The sequence below is a fragment of the Hipposideros armiger genome, unplaced genomic scaffold (assembly GCF_001890085.2).
Source record: "Hipposideros armiger isolate ML-2016 unplaced genomic scaffold, ASM189008v1 scaffold_191, whole genome shotgun sequence".
NCBI classification, from domain to species: domain Eukaryota; kingdom Metazoa; phylum Chordata; class Mammalia; order Chiroptera; family Hipposideridae; genus Hipposideros; species Hipposideros armiger.
Genome location: NW_017731541.1, coordinates 1,664,649 through 1,683,813, shown reverse-complemented (window position 1 = coordinate 1,683,813; position 19,165 = coordinate 1,664,649). Strand labels below are relative to the sequence as shown.

At 47.3% G+C, this 19,165-nt stretch overlaps 1 protein-coding gene across 2 annotated transcripts in view; it reads left to right on the top strand.

Moving 5' to 3' along the window:
- The window catches only part of COBL (cordon-bleu WH2 repeat protein), a 126,497-nt gene that overhangs the window by 60,859 nt on the left and 46,473 nt on the right, over positions 1–19,165 (top strand). For both annotated transcript variants that reach the window (XM_019652994.1, XM_019652993.1), the window contains exon 8: positions 16,088–16,226. In XM_019652994.1, coding sequence (XP_019508539.1) covers positions 16,088–16,226 — 139 coding nt within the window. The remainder of the gene's footprint in view (positions 1–16,087; positions 16,227–19,165) is intronic.

Below are 19,165 nucleotides of genomic sequence, written 5' to 3'. Positions count from 1 at the left end.
AGCTCAAAGCTAAAAAATAATTCTGAAAATCTTCTTGAAGGAAGAATAGACTCATGCATGGCCCATTACACACAGGAGAGCAGTTTCCTAATGCTCCAAGTTCATGGAGCTCTTCTCATCAGCCCACCCTGCTTGTCATGGAAGTAATTCTGCAGCTGAAACATCTGACAGAATCGGGATGGAATCAGTTCCCCTCCATCCTGGACCTTTGTCAAGGAAACCCTGCCAAACTGGCAAGCTAGTGATGAGGACGCAAGGTTGCTGTCCTATGTGAACTGCTGGTGAGTTCCTTTCACCTGACTTGCCAGTGCCAAAGGTGTATAAACTTGGCATGTCTGATGCCCATGCTGAACGATAAACACCATGAAAAGAAATGAAGTGCCCAGCCACTAGGGCAGCCGTGGCTACACACCCTGTAAATATATGTACCAGTGTGGCTCAGGTGTGGATATCTGCTGATTTTTGAGACGTCGCCTGTATTTTTTGGCCTTAGCCAATCTCCAAAAATCTGCTTATCTACTCATACAATATGTTACAGGGTCTCCAAAGTCTTGACAGGAGTGAAGGACACACAAAAGGCACTGTGTCAAGTTCTTTTGGGCCGAGCCAATTTGCCCTTAAGTCTACATTTCCAAAAACAGTCGTGTCATTTCGTCTTCGAGTGTTCCAGATATAAAGGATACCTGCCTGCTTCGTAAGTAAACAAAACAAGAGCAGGCTAAAATGATGGATGTGCATGAACTCTTTTGCAATAAACAGCCGAAGAATGGTTTTGTTTATGTCCTGAAATATGGAAAAGCAAATACGAGATTTATTACGGTGCAGAACGCGCTCTTTTAAAAGGTTGGAGGAAGCGGAGATGCTGAGGAGGTCATCTCTGAGGTTCGGGATGTTTCTTTTTTCCCTGGATGTGGCCAAGGGGGGGACGGCATTGTGTTCAGGGCAAGTCCCGTTCATTCGCCAACACAAACAGCCATGGGAACCCGTGGGGTCCCTCGCGGAGCCTGTGCAAACAGCCGGCTGCAGAGGAACTTCCTCGGGTGCAGATAACAGGGTGCTCCGTAATCAGAGGTTGCAGGGAAAGGAAGCGGGAGCTATTTAAGTTGTTTCCCATCCACGTTTTGTATGGATCCTTTCCTCCCCGACACTTCCAGCCAAAGAAGCAAGTGTTTGTTTGAAGATTAGAGTCTTATATATTTTTAGCTGTCATTAGAGTGTGACATTTATCAGGCCCCCTGATAAAATCAGAATGAAAAACGAGCTGCCTGCTTTCCTACACATTGGAAACGGGAAGCCGGGCTTCATATTCAAGTCACACTGTTTAAATATGTTGTTCATAACCTCAGACTCTTTCATTTTTGTCACTTTGATTCGGCCTGTCAGTCGTGTCTGCAGGCAGTGTGTTTCATTCGAAAGGGGAACTGGGATTTCATTTTTAACTTTACATTTTGCTTCTTCACATCCAAGTGATTTTATGATTCTCTCCAATCGCCTTGATAATCAACAGTCAGAAAAGTGAGCTTTCGAAGGCAAATCGGTAATGTGAATTTACAGTGCAAAAGGCCCCAAAGCTGTCCCTTCAGGCCTGTGTCAGCCTTTGGAACCTGAAGCTGGTGTCTGCCCCCCACAAGCCCTGTCTTGTCTCCAGTGTCCATGCCCCACTCAGCCTCGTCTCATCTGGGTTTATTGTCATCATCACCTTCGTCTTTGGAAACATTGGCTCCATTCCTCAACCAAACTCAGTGTCAACTCTGTGAAGCGTTTATTGTGGGCATGCATCAAGGACACACTCAGCAGAGTGAAAAGGCGACCTACAAAATGGGAAAAAATATTTGCAAATCATATAGGTTGATAAGGGGTTAAGATCCTGAACATATAGAGAACTCCTGAAACTCAACAGCAACCAAAAACAATCTGATGGGCAAAGGACGTGAATAGACATTTCTCTAAAGAAAAGGTACAAAGGCCCAATAAGCGCATGAAAAGATGCTCAGCGTCACTGATTAGTGAGGAAATGCGAACCAAACCACAATGAGATGCCACCTCACACCCGTTAGGCTTAGGCTGGCTGCTGTAGAAAATAAAAATAGCAATGAGGTCAAGGATGTGGAGAAAAGGGAACCCTGGTGCACTGTTGGTGGGGCGTACATCGGTGCAGCCACTATGGAAATCAGTACGGAGGTTCATCAAAAATTAAAACTAGAGTGACCTGATGACCAAGCAATTCCACTTCTGGGTATTTATCCAAAGGAAATGAAGTCAGGACATTGAAGAGATACCTGCGCCCCATGTTCACCGCACCATTAGTCACAACAGCCAGGATATGGAAACAACCTAAGTGCCCATCGATGGATGAGCAGTTAAGAAAAGTAGTGTAGATACACAATGGAATATTATTCAGCCAAGAAAAAAGAAGTTCCACCATTTACAACAACATGGATGAACCTGGAGGGCATTATGCTGAGTGAAATTACTCAGGTAGAGAAGGGCAAATACTATGTGATCTCACTTATATGTGGAATCTGAAGAAGAAGAAGAAGAAAAAACTCATAGAAACAGAAGATTGGTGGTTGCCTGGGGTTGGGATGGAGAAAACGGCTGAAGTGGATCAAAAGGTATAAACTTCCAGCTGTAAAATGAGAAAATTCTGGGGATCTAATGTACAGAATGGTGATTATAGTTAATACTGTGCTATATACTTGGAAGTTGCTGAAAGAGCAGAATTTAAATGCTCTCACAAAAAGAAGTGGCTGTGAATTGATGGACGTGTCATTGTGGTGATCATTTCACAATATGTATGGGTATCAAATCATCACATTATGCACTTAAACTTGCACAATGTTACGTGTTAACTATATTCTCAATAAAGCTCGAAAAAATGATCTAGGTCAAAGAAGTAACAAAGGAAATTAGAAACTACTTTTAATAAATGTTTGAATAAAAATGAAAATATAACATTAAAATTTGTGGGATGCATCTACAGAAATGTTTATAGAAAACTTTATAACTTTTTTTTTAAAGATTTTTATTGGGGAATCGGGGGGATGGGAACAGTGCTGGGGAATAGGGGGAAGGGGAACAGACAAGTTGCTGTCGTTTTGTTCTTCAGTCTAGTTGTGGAGGACGTTGCTTCACTGCCCAAGTTGGCACCATCATTGCGCTCTTCCCGGGCGAGGCAGATCAGTCGCCGGCTTCTGGACGGCCGCTCACTGCGGCTGCTGGCCGCTCACGCTGGCTGCTGGCTACACACGGTAGCCCATGGCAACCCACTGCCACAGGGGCTGCAGCCTACGCCATCGCCGGCGACTCACAGCAGCCCAGCTCCAGGTTGAGCTGTTGTTCAGCATCTTAGCTGTAGAGGGCAGTGTCACTGGCCCTCATATGTGAGATCCGAACCGGGGCCCTCTGGCATCCCAAGCCAGCTCTTAACCAATGCGCCACTCGGCCGGCCCAGAAACTTTATAACTTTAATGTATGTATTGGAAAAGAAAAAAATGTTAAAAATTAAAGATATAAGGTGATATCTTAAGATATTAGAAAAATGGAACAAAATAAACCCAAAGGGGAAAAAAAAGACACAGCATAAATAACATAAATCAGTGAAACCAAAAGCAGAGAGATAATAGAGAAAACCAACAAAAACAAATGTTCATTAAAAGGAACATTTCAACCAGATGATCAGCTCACGTCTAGACTGATCTAAGAAAATGAGAACGAACATAAATGACCAGTATCAGGAATGAAAGACAACTTAGTAATACGATTCTATAAACATGAAGAAAATAATAAGGCAATGGTGTGGTCTTTGTACCAACAGTTTTGAAACTTAGATGAAATCGACAAATTCATTACAAAATACAGCTCAAATTGGCAGAAAATGAAATAAAAAATCTGACGAGTCCACTGAGGACTGTGGTGCTGGCTGTCGTGGTGACGCATTACCATTAGGACTTTCATTCATTCATTGTATATACAGTATATACATTCATTCGCTCAACCAGGTGTCTGAGTGCCTACTGTGTGCTACAGGGAGATAGCTAACATGCTCCAAGGAGCCATTGTTGTCATGTAGAAAATAAACACGTTAACCAATACAAGAAGTATTTTCAGCTCTAAGTGAGTACAGGAGTCCCCCCTTCTTCATGGAGGATGCATTCTAAGACCCCCAGTGGATGCCTAGAACCACGGATAGTGCCAAATTCCACATATACTACTGTTTGTCCTATACATGTGCGTACATACCTATGATAAAGTTGCATTTATAAATTAGGCACAGTGGGAGGTTAAAAATAACTAATAATAAAATAGAACAGTTACAACAATATACTGTAATGAAATCATGTGAATGAGGTCTGTCTCTCTCCAGTCATCTCATTGTACTGTATTCATCTTTTCACTTAAAGAAACTCCTTACGGCTTCTCTGTGGCATATCCAAACTGCCGGCACTGCTACTCGTGCACTTTGGGGCCATTATTCAGTAAACTAAGTGCGACTTGAACACAGGCACTGTGATACCACAAGCAGTTGATCTGATAACCGCGATGTCCAGTAAGTGGCTTGTGGACGGGCAGCGTGTAGAGTGTGGATACACTGGACTAAAGGAATTTGCATCTTGGGCAGGGCAGAGTTGGGAGGGTGAGAGATTTCATCACTCTATCTAGAAAGGTGAGCAAGTCAAAATGTATGAATTGTTGTTTTCTGGAATTTTCTGTTTAATATTTCTGGACCATGGCCAACTGTGGGCAGCTGAAACTGCAGAAAGCAAAACTACGGATAAGGACTACCGTACGGTTTCCAGATGTAAGTGACATGATTAAGAGTGATGTGACAGGGTGGCTGTTTCGATTCTGAAGCTGGGGAACTCCTCTCTGGGCCAAGAACTACATGCTTGGAAGGAACTGGCCACGTGACAGGCTGGGAGAAACAAATGCCGGGCAGGAGGCGCCTGTGGTAAAGGCTGTACGTCGGGCACACTTGTTTGTGTTCAGGCTCTGAGAATGGTTGACGTATCGTTTGTTAAGAAAACTTCCAGGCTAGTCTCGGTCGTCCAGTTGTTTGGTCATGTATTAGATGAAAGACAAGCAAAGGGGTCCTGCCTGTCTTTATGATAGCCTTTTCTTGCACGCCTCTAGTAAAATGAACTTCACAAACATGTTTCTGTAGCAAGAGAACTGCATCGAAGTCTCAGTGTGCCTGGTGGTGTTTACCGGTTGTGTGTCCCCGGTGCAGACTCCGTTCTGGGAACGTTCTTTGAGGAGATGGGACAGACTGTGTCATGGTAGATGGCGCTCTTGGCTGCGTTTATTTCCTTCAAGCCAGAAAATTCATTAAAATTAAACAGTCTTGACATGTTTGTCCTCAGGGTCCCTGCAGAAGAACTTCTGACAAATTGTGGTGCCATGTTAGTGCAGATAACATATGGATTCTCTTGGAATTTCAATAAAAACCTTATGCAACACTGTGCAGACTTCCCAGCCTTATAGAAACAGCTGGCTGACAGTGATTTCTTTGATTATTTAAACTTTTCTCCTAAGTGGGAGATTTTTGTGGGGGGCGGGGGAAATTATGTGAATTGCCCAATTCCAACACTTACTATTTCTGCATTTGGGATACATGGGAACCAGCACTTCACTGGGGGGACTGGGGAGAAAGGACAGAATGTAGGAACGAGGTCTGTGTGCACCTGGTGAACCTGGCCTGTGGGGTGAGCCCTCGGGCGATGCGGCACCCTGTCCGGCTGACCGCAGTGGACGTCCCACATCTGAGCTTCACTTTCCAGCAAGCTCCCTGTGGATGGGAGACGGGCATCTCTGACGGAGACCCAGAGTTGAGGTCTTAGATCTTTCACAGCAGTTGGGAGTGCTGGCCATAACCCTAAAACATCTAATTGGCAGTGGGGGAGAGGGTCCGCAGAACAGCCTAGAAGACAGACACGGCTGCCAGGGCTGCTCCTGGCATCTTGTGTGGCCTTCAACAAAGCAGGGCGAGCGTGAGCCGAGTGAGTGGATTTAGGTCACATGGAAATGGTTCAGCTCAGCCATAGAGTCCTGATTATTTTTAGACAATTCATATAAAGTTGGCACTCTCGGGTTTTATGAAGAGACTCACACTTAACTCCACCAAGTTCAAATTTGTTTCATATTTCTAGGAAACCAAAACATTAAGTATAAGAACAGGGAATAATGTATTTCTGATATGGAGGAGAAATTGCCCCAAACGATATTGAAAAGGACTGATGTCTTTGCAAAGGACTCATTCAACCATAGAAAATGCCTCTTTTTCCAAATCCATTGTTTTGGTGGATATAATCACAACAGAAGAAGCAGAGTATTCTTTTGTGTGGTTCTTTGTGTGTTTCTGTTTAGCCTTTTGTGTTTACCAAGGAACAGAGCGGTAAGGCACCACGTTAGTCATTTTAATGCATGGAATTGGGTGACACTAAAATCTTCTAGTCACTAAAATACTTAACAAAGAATGTTTTGTAAGAGAAGATAGAAGATTTTTGGAGAGAGATTAGACAACAGTAAGACTATGGTTTCTTAATGGAATCTTTATAAATAATAACAATGGTAGTTCATAAAAGTGGTTCCTTTTCAGTACATAGTTCTAATAGCCCATAGAATAATAAAGCCTGATTAAGTCTTTAGTATTTATGGGGTTCACATTTTATTTCCTTCAGGTATTCTGCGTACAATAAGTCCTCACTTAATGTCAATAGGTTCTGTGACTTTCAGCAAAATGACGTATAACAAATCCTATTTTACTGTAGGCTAATTGGTCTGAATAAGAGTTAAGTTTCTAGGGCATCTCATCAGCGTCATAATGAAACACATTGACAGAAACGACATTATTAGAGGACCTGCTGTGTTGGTTTGCACTTGACATTTCCGGTCAAGCTTAAGAAGCCTGCTGAAATCCTGGCCCTAAGATCAACAAGACTTAGCATGAAGTATAGAGGCTCCACATAAGCTGCCGCCACAGTGAAAGTCTGTTCTGTGAGTGGGAACTGATGTGTCCCCAAGAAATGAGACCGCAGAGCAAATGCATTCCACACCCTAGACCTACGCCTAAGGGTCTCCATCATTTCTGGAAGAACGTTAGGATGCCCGGGTTCCCCGCATCTCACGGAGAGACTGCGACATGAAGACTCACTTCGCTTGTCAGAGTTTTGGATTTTGATGGTGGGACTTTCTGTGAGGCACAGAATGCTTAGGGCATGGTCTCTGGGGACCGTCGGAGGCTGTTGGCACAGAAATGCGCACGAGTATTATGTTCAAAACATCTGGATGAGGGCGACTGAAGCTAATGAACTCGTGTGGGACAAGCCTGAAGATGCCTCCCTGCATGTGACGTTTACCTGTCCCCAAGGTGGGGGGAAGTTTTATCAGTTATTAGCTGCTATTAGACAATACTTTTGGCCATGGGAATTCCAGTAGCCATCAAATGTTTGGGGATTCTGCTTTATTCTTAGGGTCCTAAGAAAAGCTCAGACAATTCAACAAACCCTGCTGCCTTGGGCCAACCAAAAACTCTCTTTGGGGGTTGATATTCCATCCACTACAATTGAACCCCTCTTACCAGGTGGGAGCAGGCATGCTGCTAGGGGAAAATGATTTCTATCACCACTATCTTTGGTAATTCCAGAAAGAAAAACACTGGGCTTGCTTCATGGAAAGTTATGAGAAGAAACACCAGGTGCTGTGTAAGCACGTTCTTACTACCTCACTTAGCACAGTTTTGGGTTTTTTAATAGAGATTTTAACACAGCATTCTCCAGTCTGATTTCCCTTCATATTCCCCAACGTGCACCAAAGAATCTTGTACCATTTCAAGAAATATTTGTTAGGGGTTAGTTTTTCTGCTAAATGAGTATCAGCTAGAAATATGTACATAGATAGCTATCTGTAGGTTTACAATCTTTCTATGTTTTAAGTAACGGTGGAAACATTTCTGTTTTTACAATTTTGTACCCACGCACATAAGAAAGTTGCCCATCGCTGGGGTGGGCTCCACAGGCAAAGCCCTCCCGCCTCCGAAAGCTGCCTCTGGCCTCAGGCCTCCCAGGCAGCGAAGCCCAGCGCGCTGGCAGAGGAAGAGGACGGGGCTGCATCCCACACACCACACGCAGATGTGACAGGAGATGAGGGGCTTCGGATTTAGAACAAGTCAGGGAGGGCGGGTGCAGAACAAGCAGAGGCTCTACTTAACCAGCAGAAGTGACAAGACGCAGAGAAGGCCGGGCTGTGACAGCATCCCCGGCCTGAGCAAACAGCCCCCTGCCCGGGAGGAGGGAACCTTTGCCAGAAGCCCACAAACACACCCCTGTTCTTTCTTCCTCCACCAGTGTCATCCTCACTGTGGTCCATGCTCCCATCCGGCCAGCCTCTCCCTCAGCCAAAACCTAGATTCCATCTTCAGGGGAAAAGGAAGACTCCTCCTGTGGGCGTGCTCTCGGGCACCCACGTCTCCCTCCCTCCCTGAGCTGGTCCTCCTCCGACTCTCCCTGCTGACTGCTCTCTGACCTCTGCGCGAGGCTCCCCCGGGTTCCTCTCTTCTGTCCTTTGTTTCTTCTCCGCTCCCACCTTCCCGACTCACCTACGAGCAGATATTTCTCAAACTGTCCCTGTGACTACACTCATCTGGGCGCTCCGGGCACAGCTGCCAACTGGCTCTCCCAGGAGTGTTTCCTGAGAATCCCGCAGACACAAGTCCCACGTCGTAATCCACACCCACAGACCTGTCCAACCTGTTCCTCTCTGGGTGTTTCTGGATGTTGAGACATCACGGATTCAAAGTCCTGCGTTTTGTATTTCCCTGGTGACCAGAGAGGATGTATTCTTCATGGGGATATTAGGGAACCTTGCAAGGTGCGGGGTGTCCCCAGTGATGTCAGGATATGACGTCATTGTCTGCTTGAAGCCCTCCCCACATTGTCAGGAGGAAAGTCACGCTTTAGTGTCGTAACTGAGCGCTGTCTCCACAAGGCTTCTCTCGCAGGAGGGACCTCAGAGCAGGTGTTGTAGATCCCGGAGGTTAGAGCCCATGGCTGGCGGGGCAGAGCCGAGGGCTGTGTCCTGAGGGAGCTTTGGAAGGGAAGCGTTCTTGAGAAACTCAGGCTGCGTAAATTAGTAAACTAACAGGAACAAGCACACAGCCCCGGAAACAAGCCCTGGCGAGCCGCCCCGACTCCTTCCTTCCTCGCCTGCTCTTTCACCCCAGGCCCCAGACTTGGAACCGGCTTCCTCCTTCCCTGTGACCGCTCACTGCTACCTGCGTGGGTTCTCACACCGTCTCTGCACGTGCCCAGAACAGAGCTGGGCCGGGCTAGCTGTCCCCATGCCTGGCTAGCAGTCACCTGGCTCCACAGAGCAGAGATGCTCGTATCACGAACCCTCGTCCGCACTGACCTGCGCCTGCTCCCCGTAGAGTTTCAAAGTGGGGGTCCCCTTCCGCTCAGGAGTCACTCTCCACTCCCATTTTAGCGTTCTGCACTAGAGGGCTAGAGAGGACCCCGGGGACCCCCTCCCAGCAGAGGGACAGGTCCTGTCCCCCACCAGCCGAGCTTGGCACCCCTCTTCCCAGAGATCCCCGAAATGCTATCGTTTCTACGTCTTCACCCCACCTTCTTCCCCGGGGTCATGTAAAGGGGAGGGCAGGCTGGGGACATGTAGGGACAGCCTGGAGGCAGAGAAGGGTAAGCTAGGGGACAGTGAGGTGGGGGGTCAGGAGAGACTGGTTAGGGCTCTGGATTTTGCTTGATGTTTTAATGGAAATGTATTTGACATATAACATTGTGTAAATTAAAGGCATGTGACACTGATTTGGCACATTTATATGTTATAATATGGTCGCCATGGTAGCCATGTCAGCACCTCTCTCATGTGACGTGATTAGCATTTCTTTTTTGTGGCGGGAGTAATTAAGTCCTGGTCTCTGAGCAATTTTGGAGATTCTAATCCAGTGTTGTCTGTATTCGCTCAGCTGTGCAGCACCTCTCAGGGGCCTGTTTCTCCACTTGTTGCAAGTTTGTGCCCTTAAACATCTCTCCTGTCCCCCACAGCCAGCCCCTGGTAACCCCCATTTTACTCTGTGTTTGTCTGAGTTTGGTTTTTTAAAATTCACACATACAGTACTTATCTTTCTCTGTCTGACTTGTCTCACCTAATACAATACCCTGCAGTTCCATCCATGTTGTCCCAGATGGCATCCCAATGGCCAGGCTGGCATGAAAGGTGCTCAGCATCACCAGGCAGCAGGGAAACGCCATCAAAACCACAGTAAGGGGTCACCTCACTCTGGGCAGGATGGCCATCCTCCATAAATCAACAAACAACAAGTGTTGGCCAGGCTGTGGAGAGAAGGGAACCCTCGTGCACTGTTGGTGGGACTGCAGATCAGCGCAGCCACTATGGAAATCAGTGTGGAGGTTCCTTAAAAATAGAGCTACCTATGACCCAGCAATTCTACTGTCTTATCCGGAGAAACCCCCAAACCCTAATTTGAAAAGATTGTTGCACCCCTCTGCTCACTGCGGGGCTATTTACAAGCCAAGCTACGGAAGGCACCTCCGAGCCCTGCGCCTCCGCTAAAACAGACCGCCTCTTCCCTCTCCAGCCACAGCACACGTAATTGGCACAACGCGCTTCGGAGACCTAAGAAGCCCCAGTGGAATGACTACTTTCTGCAAAGACCCAGGAACCCCGGGCTCTGTTCCTGCCCCTGCGGAGGGCTCCCTGGCTGCCAGACGTAGGCAGGAGGCGTGGTAAAGTCAACCCTGACCAACCGAAAGTGGCCACTGGTTCTAAGGACGAAAAGCATGCTAGAGGCAAGCTCGAGAAAGCGAGCAGAGCTGCATTTCAAGGGTTCCTCCGAGAACGTGCTCAAGATGCACATCAGGTTTCAGAAATGCTTTCTAAAGCAACACCTTCCGGCACAGATTGGTTTCTAATCTGGCCAATAGGTGGAAGTCCTACCACAAGGGACAGTGAGAACTCCGTGGGCTGTCGCTGCCTCTGCAGTCACAGGAACAGACATGGCCGTTCAAAGCTGCAGGGGCTTTCTTCCAGACCCACTGCACCGGAAAGGCAATAAAAGGAAAGTGGTGTAAGAGTGTGGGCTTGGAGTCCAGCCATGGTCATATCCCAACTCTGCCCACTTGTCAGCTGTGTGACCTTGGTCAAGTCATGTCCGACAAGCCTCAGTGTCTTCCTTTATAAAACACGGTAAAAGTATCTCCGGGGGCATCTGAGGTAGTCCTGTGAGATATGCTTGGCACCCCTAGTAAATGTTTAATAAATCTTTGTTGCTGCCAATGTGAATACTATTTTCTGAATGTCTGGAAGTATGTCGACTAGCAGACTTTTGTCTAAACACCTTAAACTAACAAAAGCTCCAGAAACAAAACTGTTCCCTTCCATCTTGCATTGAGTGGCAGTCCCAGACCTTGCCAAACGCTTTTCAAACATGTTATCTTGCTTAATTTATCAGGAGCTGCCCTGTGCCTGGAAACACAGTCTTCCCCGACGTTTGTTGGGTGGCTGTGATCTGCTCTGGGGATGCTGCCGGGCCTGAGCTGGGCCGTCTTGGCAAAAGTTCAGGAGTTTGATGCTTCTCCAAGTCTTGTAACAAGGAGGAGCCAGAACTTTCTTTCAACAGGCGAAATTGCTTTTCCAAACTGGGTGAGCCAGAACTGGCTCCCTGCCCCCGTCTTCTAATTATCTCCAACTTGATGGCAGTCCTTAGCAGAATCCCAGAACAGGTTGTTGTTGTACCTGTGGGGTCTCCCGGGGTCCCCGTGAACCAGCATGAATTCACAGAAGAAGCCCCGTCCCCAGCGAAGCCCCGAACTGCAGCTCTAGCCGTGTTTCGAGCCTAGACGCTCGTTGAAGTGTGGGCTCCCCTCTCCTTCATTAGACTGTGAGCGGCGGGAAGTCTGTAATTCCTGGCACAGAATAAGGAATCAACTGCTCGTTGATTAATTGAAAGAGCAAGTGAACGAACTACATTTGACACACGCTGTCTTTTGAGAAGAGATTCAGAAACGTGAACTGGAAAGAAATGCAGGTGGGGAAACCCATAGCCTGTGAACAGTCCTGATTAATTTAGGGACTGACCCCCAACACCGAGGAAGAAACCCAGGTCCTGGAGCCCAGGCCGTGTGCCTTTCACCGTCATCCTCAACCGCTGGACGGGGAGGAGAGGAGGGCAGTGCCGGTGGCGAAGGCCAAGCCCCCACCTGGAGCCCGAGTGAGAACAAGGGGCCGAAGTCATACGCAGATATTAACAGGAAGATGGACAGGTTTGGTGTCCATGTGTGTGAAAGAGCCTCAGCGACTTGATCACAAGCTCAATGTGAGTTAACCAGGTGACAAGGATTCTTAAAACTGAGACGGCAATTTTAGAGTCCGATGGTCCACCCGTCTTCCATGTTCCTCACCTCAGAAGTGACAGTAAAGGCATTTACTGAAAACTCAAAAAAAAAAAAAGAAAGAAAGAAAGAAAGAAAAAGAAATGTTGGAAAGGTATAGTTACAAGGGTGTTCTAAGAGTTGCATTTGTAATAGCCCAAACCGAGTAATCTTAATGCTCTGCCAGTGAGAAAGGGGGCTAATTGAATTAGTTGTAGCTCACGGATCCCATGGAATAGTAGGCTGCCTTTTAAGGCACATGGGAATCGTGGCTGATAAAATGAGCTAGCCTGTCTCTCGCCGTTTGAAACCCCTCTGAGATTAATACAAAGTATCGGTCCAGGATGACAGAGACAGGGGAAGTAGGGGCAATAACAGGCGTCAGTAAATACTTTGGAAGGAGAATGTGTTTGTGCGAAAACCCTAGCAAATCAGACGGAACCCAGAGCTGACTGCTGGGTGGAGGCCATCAGGAGAGACCAGCCCCCAAGTGGCTCAGGGACTGAGGCACATATTCCTCTGTCATCAGCCACAAAGGACTCGAGAGGTGTGTTTGCAGGTCAGCAGGACCTGCAGACCCCGCCCCATCCTGCACGGCGGGAGGTCGGCCCTTGTACTCAGGACATGGAAGAACCTACAGACTCCATGTAGGACCCAGACAGGCTGAGTCCACCACAAACGGGGAGAAGTGAGATCCACATGCTGACAGCGGGGCCCTCCCACTGGACTCACACTCCGAAAGCCCACCTTCCACCTCAGACAGGAGGCGGGCACAGTTTGGGGATATTTGGGGATCCCCCACTGAGCCAGCCAAGTTCCTGCCCAGGCACCTCCAGGATCTCACTAGGGTGTCAGCAGACCTCATCCACAGAAACATGCTTAACTCTAGGCAATCGGCCGAGAGATCACCAGAAACTGAGGGAAGGCCGGAATGACAGGTGCTGAGACAAAGAGGGAGCAAAGGCAACTCGAGGGAAAAGACAATGCATAAAATAGAAGAAAACAAAATAAAAACAGTTTCAAAGATATAAATAATAGCCTCAGAGAGAAAAAAGAAGGTTTGTATCCAGGGAGACAAGACAGAATGCTCTTTTAAAAATACAGAAAAAGCTCTTGGAAGTTAAAAATGTAGTCACAAAATTTTAAAAATGTGCCAGAGTTGGAAAATAAAGGACATTTCGAAGAAAGAAAAACATTTTTTAAATTAGGCAAGAATATTCCAGAACAATTATAAAATTGATTTAGAACCCTTAGTGTTCAACTAATCAGACCCCAGAGGGAGGCAGAGAAGAGAAAACGGAGGAAGAAAAAACTCTGGACGAAATAATGCTGGAATATTCTGCAGAATTAAAGGACACAGGGATTGTAGGGACCAACACATGCCCCGACGGTGGGTAACACAACTCCACAGGGCAAGCCATCGTGGAATGTGAGGGCTCCAGAGGGAAAGGGGCCTCAACGCTTGCAGGAGGAAAGCAGGTAACTCCCCCAACACTGACAGCTTGACGGGGTGGGGGGTAGGGGGTCCCCACAGCAGAGCTGTAAGCTGGGAGATGCTGCAGTAACGGGCCCACGTTTTCAGAGACACTTATTTCCAACCTAGGTTTCCACAGGTGCCGCTACCGACTGCTCAGGGTAATGTTTAGAATAAAAACATTTTTGGAGTTTCAAGGTCTCATAACTTTATCTCCCACACATCTTGTCCTAGAAGGCTGATGGAGAAACAAGGGATTAAAAAAATAGTAATAAAGAAACACTAAGAGGGAAAGGAATTTCCAGGACAGTCAATTACAAAAATGTTAGAAAACAAATTAGTTATCAAGTTCAGAGAAAATAAAAAAGTAACCTAGAAAGAAAATGTAGTCAACACACTTACGCCTTTCATACATCTCCGCTGGAGGAACTTCCTCTTGAAGAAAACTTCTGTTTTACATAATTGTATCTATTGTAACTATATATGCATAACTAAGTGTGAATGTAAGTCTTGTGCTATAATTTTTGGAAAGCCTGGGGTGGAAAAGTGTGAGTGTGTGTGTGCGTGCATGCGTGTGCATGTGTGTGTGCGCACAAGTGTGTGTGTGTGCATGCGTGCGTGCGCACGTGTGCGTGCGCCCATGTGTGTGCACGCACATGTGCGCATGTGCGTGCACACGTGTGTGTGTGCCCGTGTGTGTGCATGTGTGTGTGTGTAATTTTGCACACATACATGTATCTCAAAGACTAAACCCTCGTCTAGAGTAGGAAGCCAAAATCTGACGTATAAAAATCAGGAAATCATAGCATAGCTCATTGAAGAGAACAGAGTTTGTGTGTGGCTGCTGGGGTGGGGGCAGTGGACAAGGAATGCTAAGCTTTATGGAACTATTCGGCCTTTTTAGTCTGTTTTACATAAAACATGTTAGAGAATTTTAAAGGTATAAGAAATGGTTATAACGTATTGTTGTAGAAGGAAAGAAAAAATACGACTTTTAAAAGAAAAAGTAAAGACCAGAAGAATGTATGCCAACTGTTGGTAGTTAATCTGAGTGCTAGCAGAGTGGTTTTTATTCCTTCCTTTTGCTTATACAATTTGAAAATTTTTGCAATAAATGTGTATTGCTGATAAAATATTAAAAGGAGACTTTTAACACACACGCACACGCGCACACACACATGCACACACACATGCACATGCACTTATGCTGTGAACCCCAGTTAATAAAGCAGGGGCCACCTGAGCAGGACTAGCGTGCCACAGTGCGGGGAAGGGGGGTGCTGGAGGGCACCTGTCCCAGGATGAGCCCCCGAACCATCGGGACTGACTGGACTGGGGTCCATGGCGTGGCTGCAGGCTCCCTGACGGCAGGACCCCAGCACAGTCGTGGTTCTGTTATTTGCACATCTCCACACACGGTACAGGGCTCTTCAAACACATGTCCATCCGTGAGAGTGACTGGGTGGAAAGTCCACAGTGAGGAGGAGAGCAGGAGAACGAGGCACTGTTTCAGAAGCAAGGGGCCAGACACAGTGGATGTGGTCTCTCGCCGTTTAGCTCTGTCCAGCGCTGACCCGCAGCCTTGAGCAGCTGTGAGTTTGTCGTTGCCTCTGACGGCAGCTGGGCGCCTGCCCTGGATGGGAATGACCCACATGTCGACAAGCTGCGCTGTGATCGCAGGTCCCGGTCAGCCTGGGCAGCTGTGAGTCCTGGCTGCCCTGGTCGCGCGGGGACGGGAGAGCGAGCAGAAGGCAGGACAAGGGTGACGCTGGAGCCGCCCCTTCCGTTCTCCCCCTGCCTGGGCACCGTCATGGCAGCTCTTGATGACGCTTTCAGAAGGAATAGTTCTCTTCGGCGTTTGATTAACGACTAAGGATCCCCTTTCTCATATGTAGGCTGAGGAGAAGTTACCAAGTTGCCTGCTTTGCTGGAGTCCCCCTGAAATACGGGGCACAGCCCCAGCCCGTGCTCAGAGGGGTCTTGAGGGGTGTCTGTGAGCATTCCTGGGTCACCTCAGGGCCACTCCTGGGTGACACAGCAAGCCTTCACCCCACTGTCCACCCAGGGCCCCCAGAAAGGGGACTGGCCATCAGGCAGCCCCCTTAGAGCACCTCATCCCACAGGGCTTGTCCAAGCTGAATCCCACAGGCACCCCACTCATGGCAGAAGCACCCCGACACTGACTGCCCTTCTTTGTGCTTCACAGGTGTCTCTGGGGTCACAGATGGACTTACAGAAAAAGAAGAGGCGGGCGCCAGCCCCCCCGCCACCGCAGCCCCCGCCGCCCAGCCCCCTGGGGCCCACGCGCGTGGAGGACCGGGAAGAGAACAGGAAGAGCGCCACCGGTGAGTGAGCTGTGAGCTGGTGCACGCCTCTGGGGCTTGCGCCCGTGTGGGAGTTGAGCACTGCTTCTAACCCCTGCGGTGGCTTCCTCCCGGCAGCGTTAACATGCACGATACTTATGCTCAAGGAAGAAAGTCTGGAAATAAACAGTCTGGAATTGCGAGTTCCCGTAATACCTTACGGGCATACTTGCTGGGCGCGATGTGGGCATTTACAAGGTGGGGACGGTGGAGAATGGCCGAAGGAGCTGGGGCAGTTTGGATGCGTGATGTGTGTCTCTGGTGGTTCTCGGGGTGATGTGTGTGGATGCTGCTTTGAAACACATTTAAGCCTCAGGGGATCTATAAGTCAGGTGACAACAGTTTAGTCATTTGTGACTGCCCTATTTGACAGTGATCTCTACTTACAACCTTTTACATATGCACCAAAGGCCCTGATATTTATGAAAAGAGAGAACCCAAAGGAAGGAGGGTGGAATCATAGTATCTGTGGGGAGAGGGGCCTATGAGATCATTACATCCCACCCCCCTCATTACACATCAAGTGAAATGACAGAGGTCTCTAGATTCATGAGCTGGGGATGCCTTGTTTTTATTCTAAAATCACTCGGTGTTATTTCATTTGTGTGGAGTACAGTGGGTCTTGGAGAGCAGGGGTTGCTTGAGACAACCCCCCATGACCGCAGGTGCATCGCAGCTCATTATGGAAGCCGTCGGATGCCCTCGCCAATGCCATTCCCTCCACTTGGCACCCTCACATTTAGCCTCAAGGGAAAGGGCTCCCAGGATAAGAGGTCATTGTCAGTGTCTAAAACTTCAGTAGGAGCTGCTGAGCTGTTTGTCAGTGGTTTTCCCCTAGTCACTACCTCACTCTTAATATCGGAGCATTTCACAGCCCGGGACTCGACCGCCCTAAGGAGCAATAGCCTATATTTCATGTCAGTTTGTCCCCTGCCCCAAAGAGAAATACTGTCAAGTTTAAAGAAAACATGATCAGGAAGTAGCTCACTCAAATAAACCTAGTTTTCTCCTCCTTCCCGGTGAACCCCCCTTCTTCCTTTCAAGCTTTCTCCCCACTCTTTTTGCGAAAAGACGACAACCCTCAGATTTAGTTTCCTGTGGAAATCCTAACAAATGTCCACTTAAAGTGGCAGTGTAGATCTGGCTGAGTCATGCCAATCCCCAGGCCAGACAGCCTGTGTCAACATAAGGACAAACCCCCTGATTCAAACTCGAAGGGCTGAGGCCTCATGCCCGTTGTGCTTGGAGAGCCAGGCCTGGCTGTGGGCAGTCTGCCAGAGCCCACAGGTGGCACATGAAGGCAGGTGGGTGTTTTAAAATAAAAGCTGTAGGGGCAATTCCCTCGCTAAGGAACATGTTACAAAGGGCAGGTGTGAGTGGCAGTAGTAGGTTGCATTAGGAAATTTAATAACTCCCTACCAGTGCCTCTCTGGTCCATACACTTTTGTTTGTGAGGATTGAAAAGGAGTTGTAGAAGCTCCCTCCTTACTGAAAATAACTTCGAGTATTTTTTGAGGTCAGGACAATGGTAGAGAAGGTCTTGGTAGCCATTTCAAGGCAGACCTCCATCCCCATCAGAGAGCCCCATGAATTCAAAGTACAATAATAGCACCACAGGAAGACCTTTTCACCAAAGCGTAGGCTCAGGGTTACAAGGTAAAAGATGAAAATCATAAAAGTGGCCCTTGTCCAAAAAAAAGAAAAAAAAAGTTGACCATCTTTTCTTATTCAGACATACTAGCTGGCTAGATTTGGGTTTTGACCCAAATTTCTTGGTAAACAAAACTCGGCTTCTCATAGACAGCCTGTGCCTTGCTCGTGGGGACGCCATCTCGTGCCAGGTACTCCCTGGGCCAAACAGCACTTACCCACACTGCTTTTGAGGGAGAAAATGCTGTGTAGATGTGGGGAAGTTAACTTTTTCCACATCCAAAGAACTGTAACCAACTGGAGGAATAACTGGGTATATCTCTTGATGGAGAAACAAAACTTCATAATATTTTTATTAACACCCTGATAAAGAACGTGAAGCATAGAATCTATTAGTTTCTAAGAGATTCTAAACTTTAAAGCTTGAAGAAAGTATTTTTAAATGAAATAATAGTAAGCACAACTTGTGACAGTTGTAATTAATACCATTTATTATATTAAGTCATTGACTTGCAAGAATTTTGTTAACAGAAGAAAGACATTTTCCTATAAAATTGTCAATGGACCCCAGTGTGTAAATAGATCAGAGGGGCTGTTGTGATGGTCTGGGAGGTAGAATAAAGGGGGTAGGGAGCGGGCACCACTCCCAACTCTTTCTCCAATTCAGGACCCTCTTCAAAACAGAGTTTGGAAACGGTCACCCTAAACAATGGAACAGGTTGATAGAATAAATGGGCTTAAAGAGGTAAGCTACATTAGGGCACTTCATCTGGAATAAGTAACAGATACAGAAAAGCTAAACAACAAACCTGTGACCTGGAATAGACTCACATTAATAAAAGGAGTTCCTTTTAACTTGACAGAGATGTTTAGGGGGCATTTAAGAATAGTTTTAAGCCCAGCATTTAAAAATAGTTGCACCTACTAGAAACAAATTACCACTGGGCAGGTATTTCCCAATTGGCCTGAGGTTAGAGCACTGTGTATGTAAAATATTCAGGTATGAGTGTGGCTGGATTTAGTACTGAGTGAGGGATTTGGTACCTGGTGTGGCTGAAGTCGGTGCTAGATGTGGTTGAATTTGGTGCTGGGTGAGGTTGGATTTTGGGATTTGGTGCTGTGTGGTTGAACTTGGTGCCATGTTGTTGAATTTGGTACTTGGAAAGTTGGATTTGGTGCCGAGAAAGTTGGATTTGGTGCTGGGTTGGGTTGGATTTGGTGCTGTGTGGTTGGATTTGGTGCCATGAGGTTGGATTTGGTGCCCTGTGTGG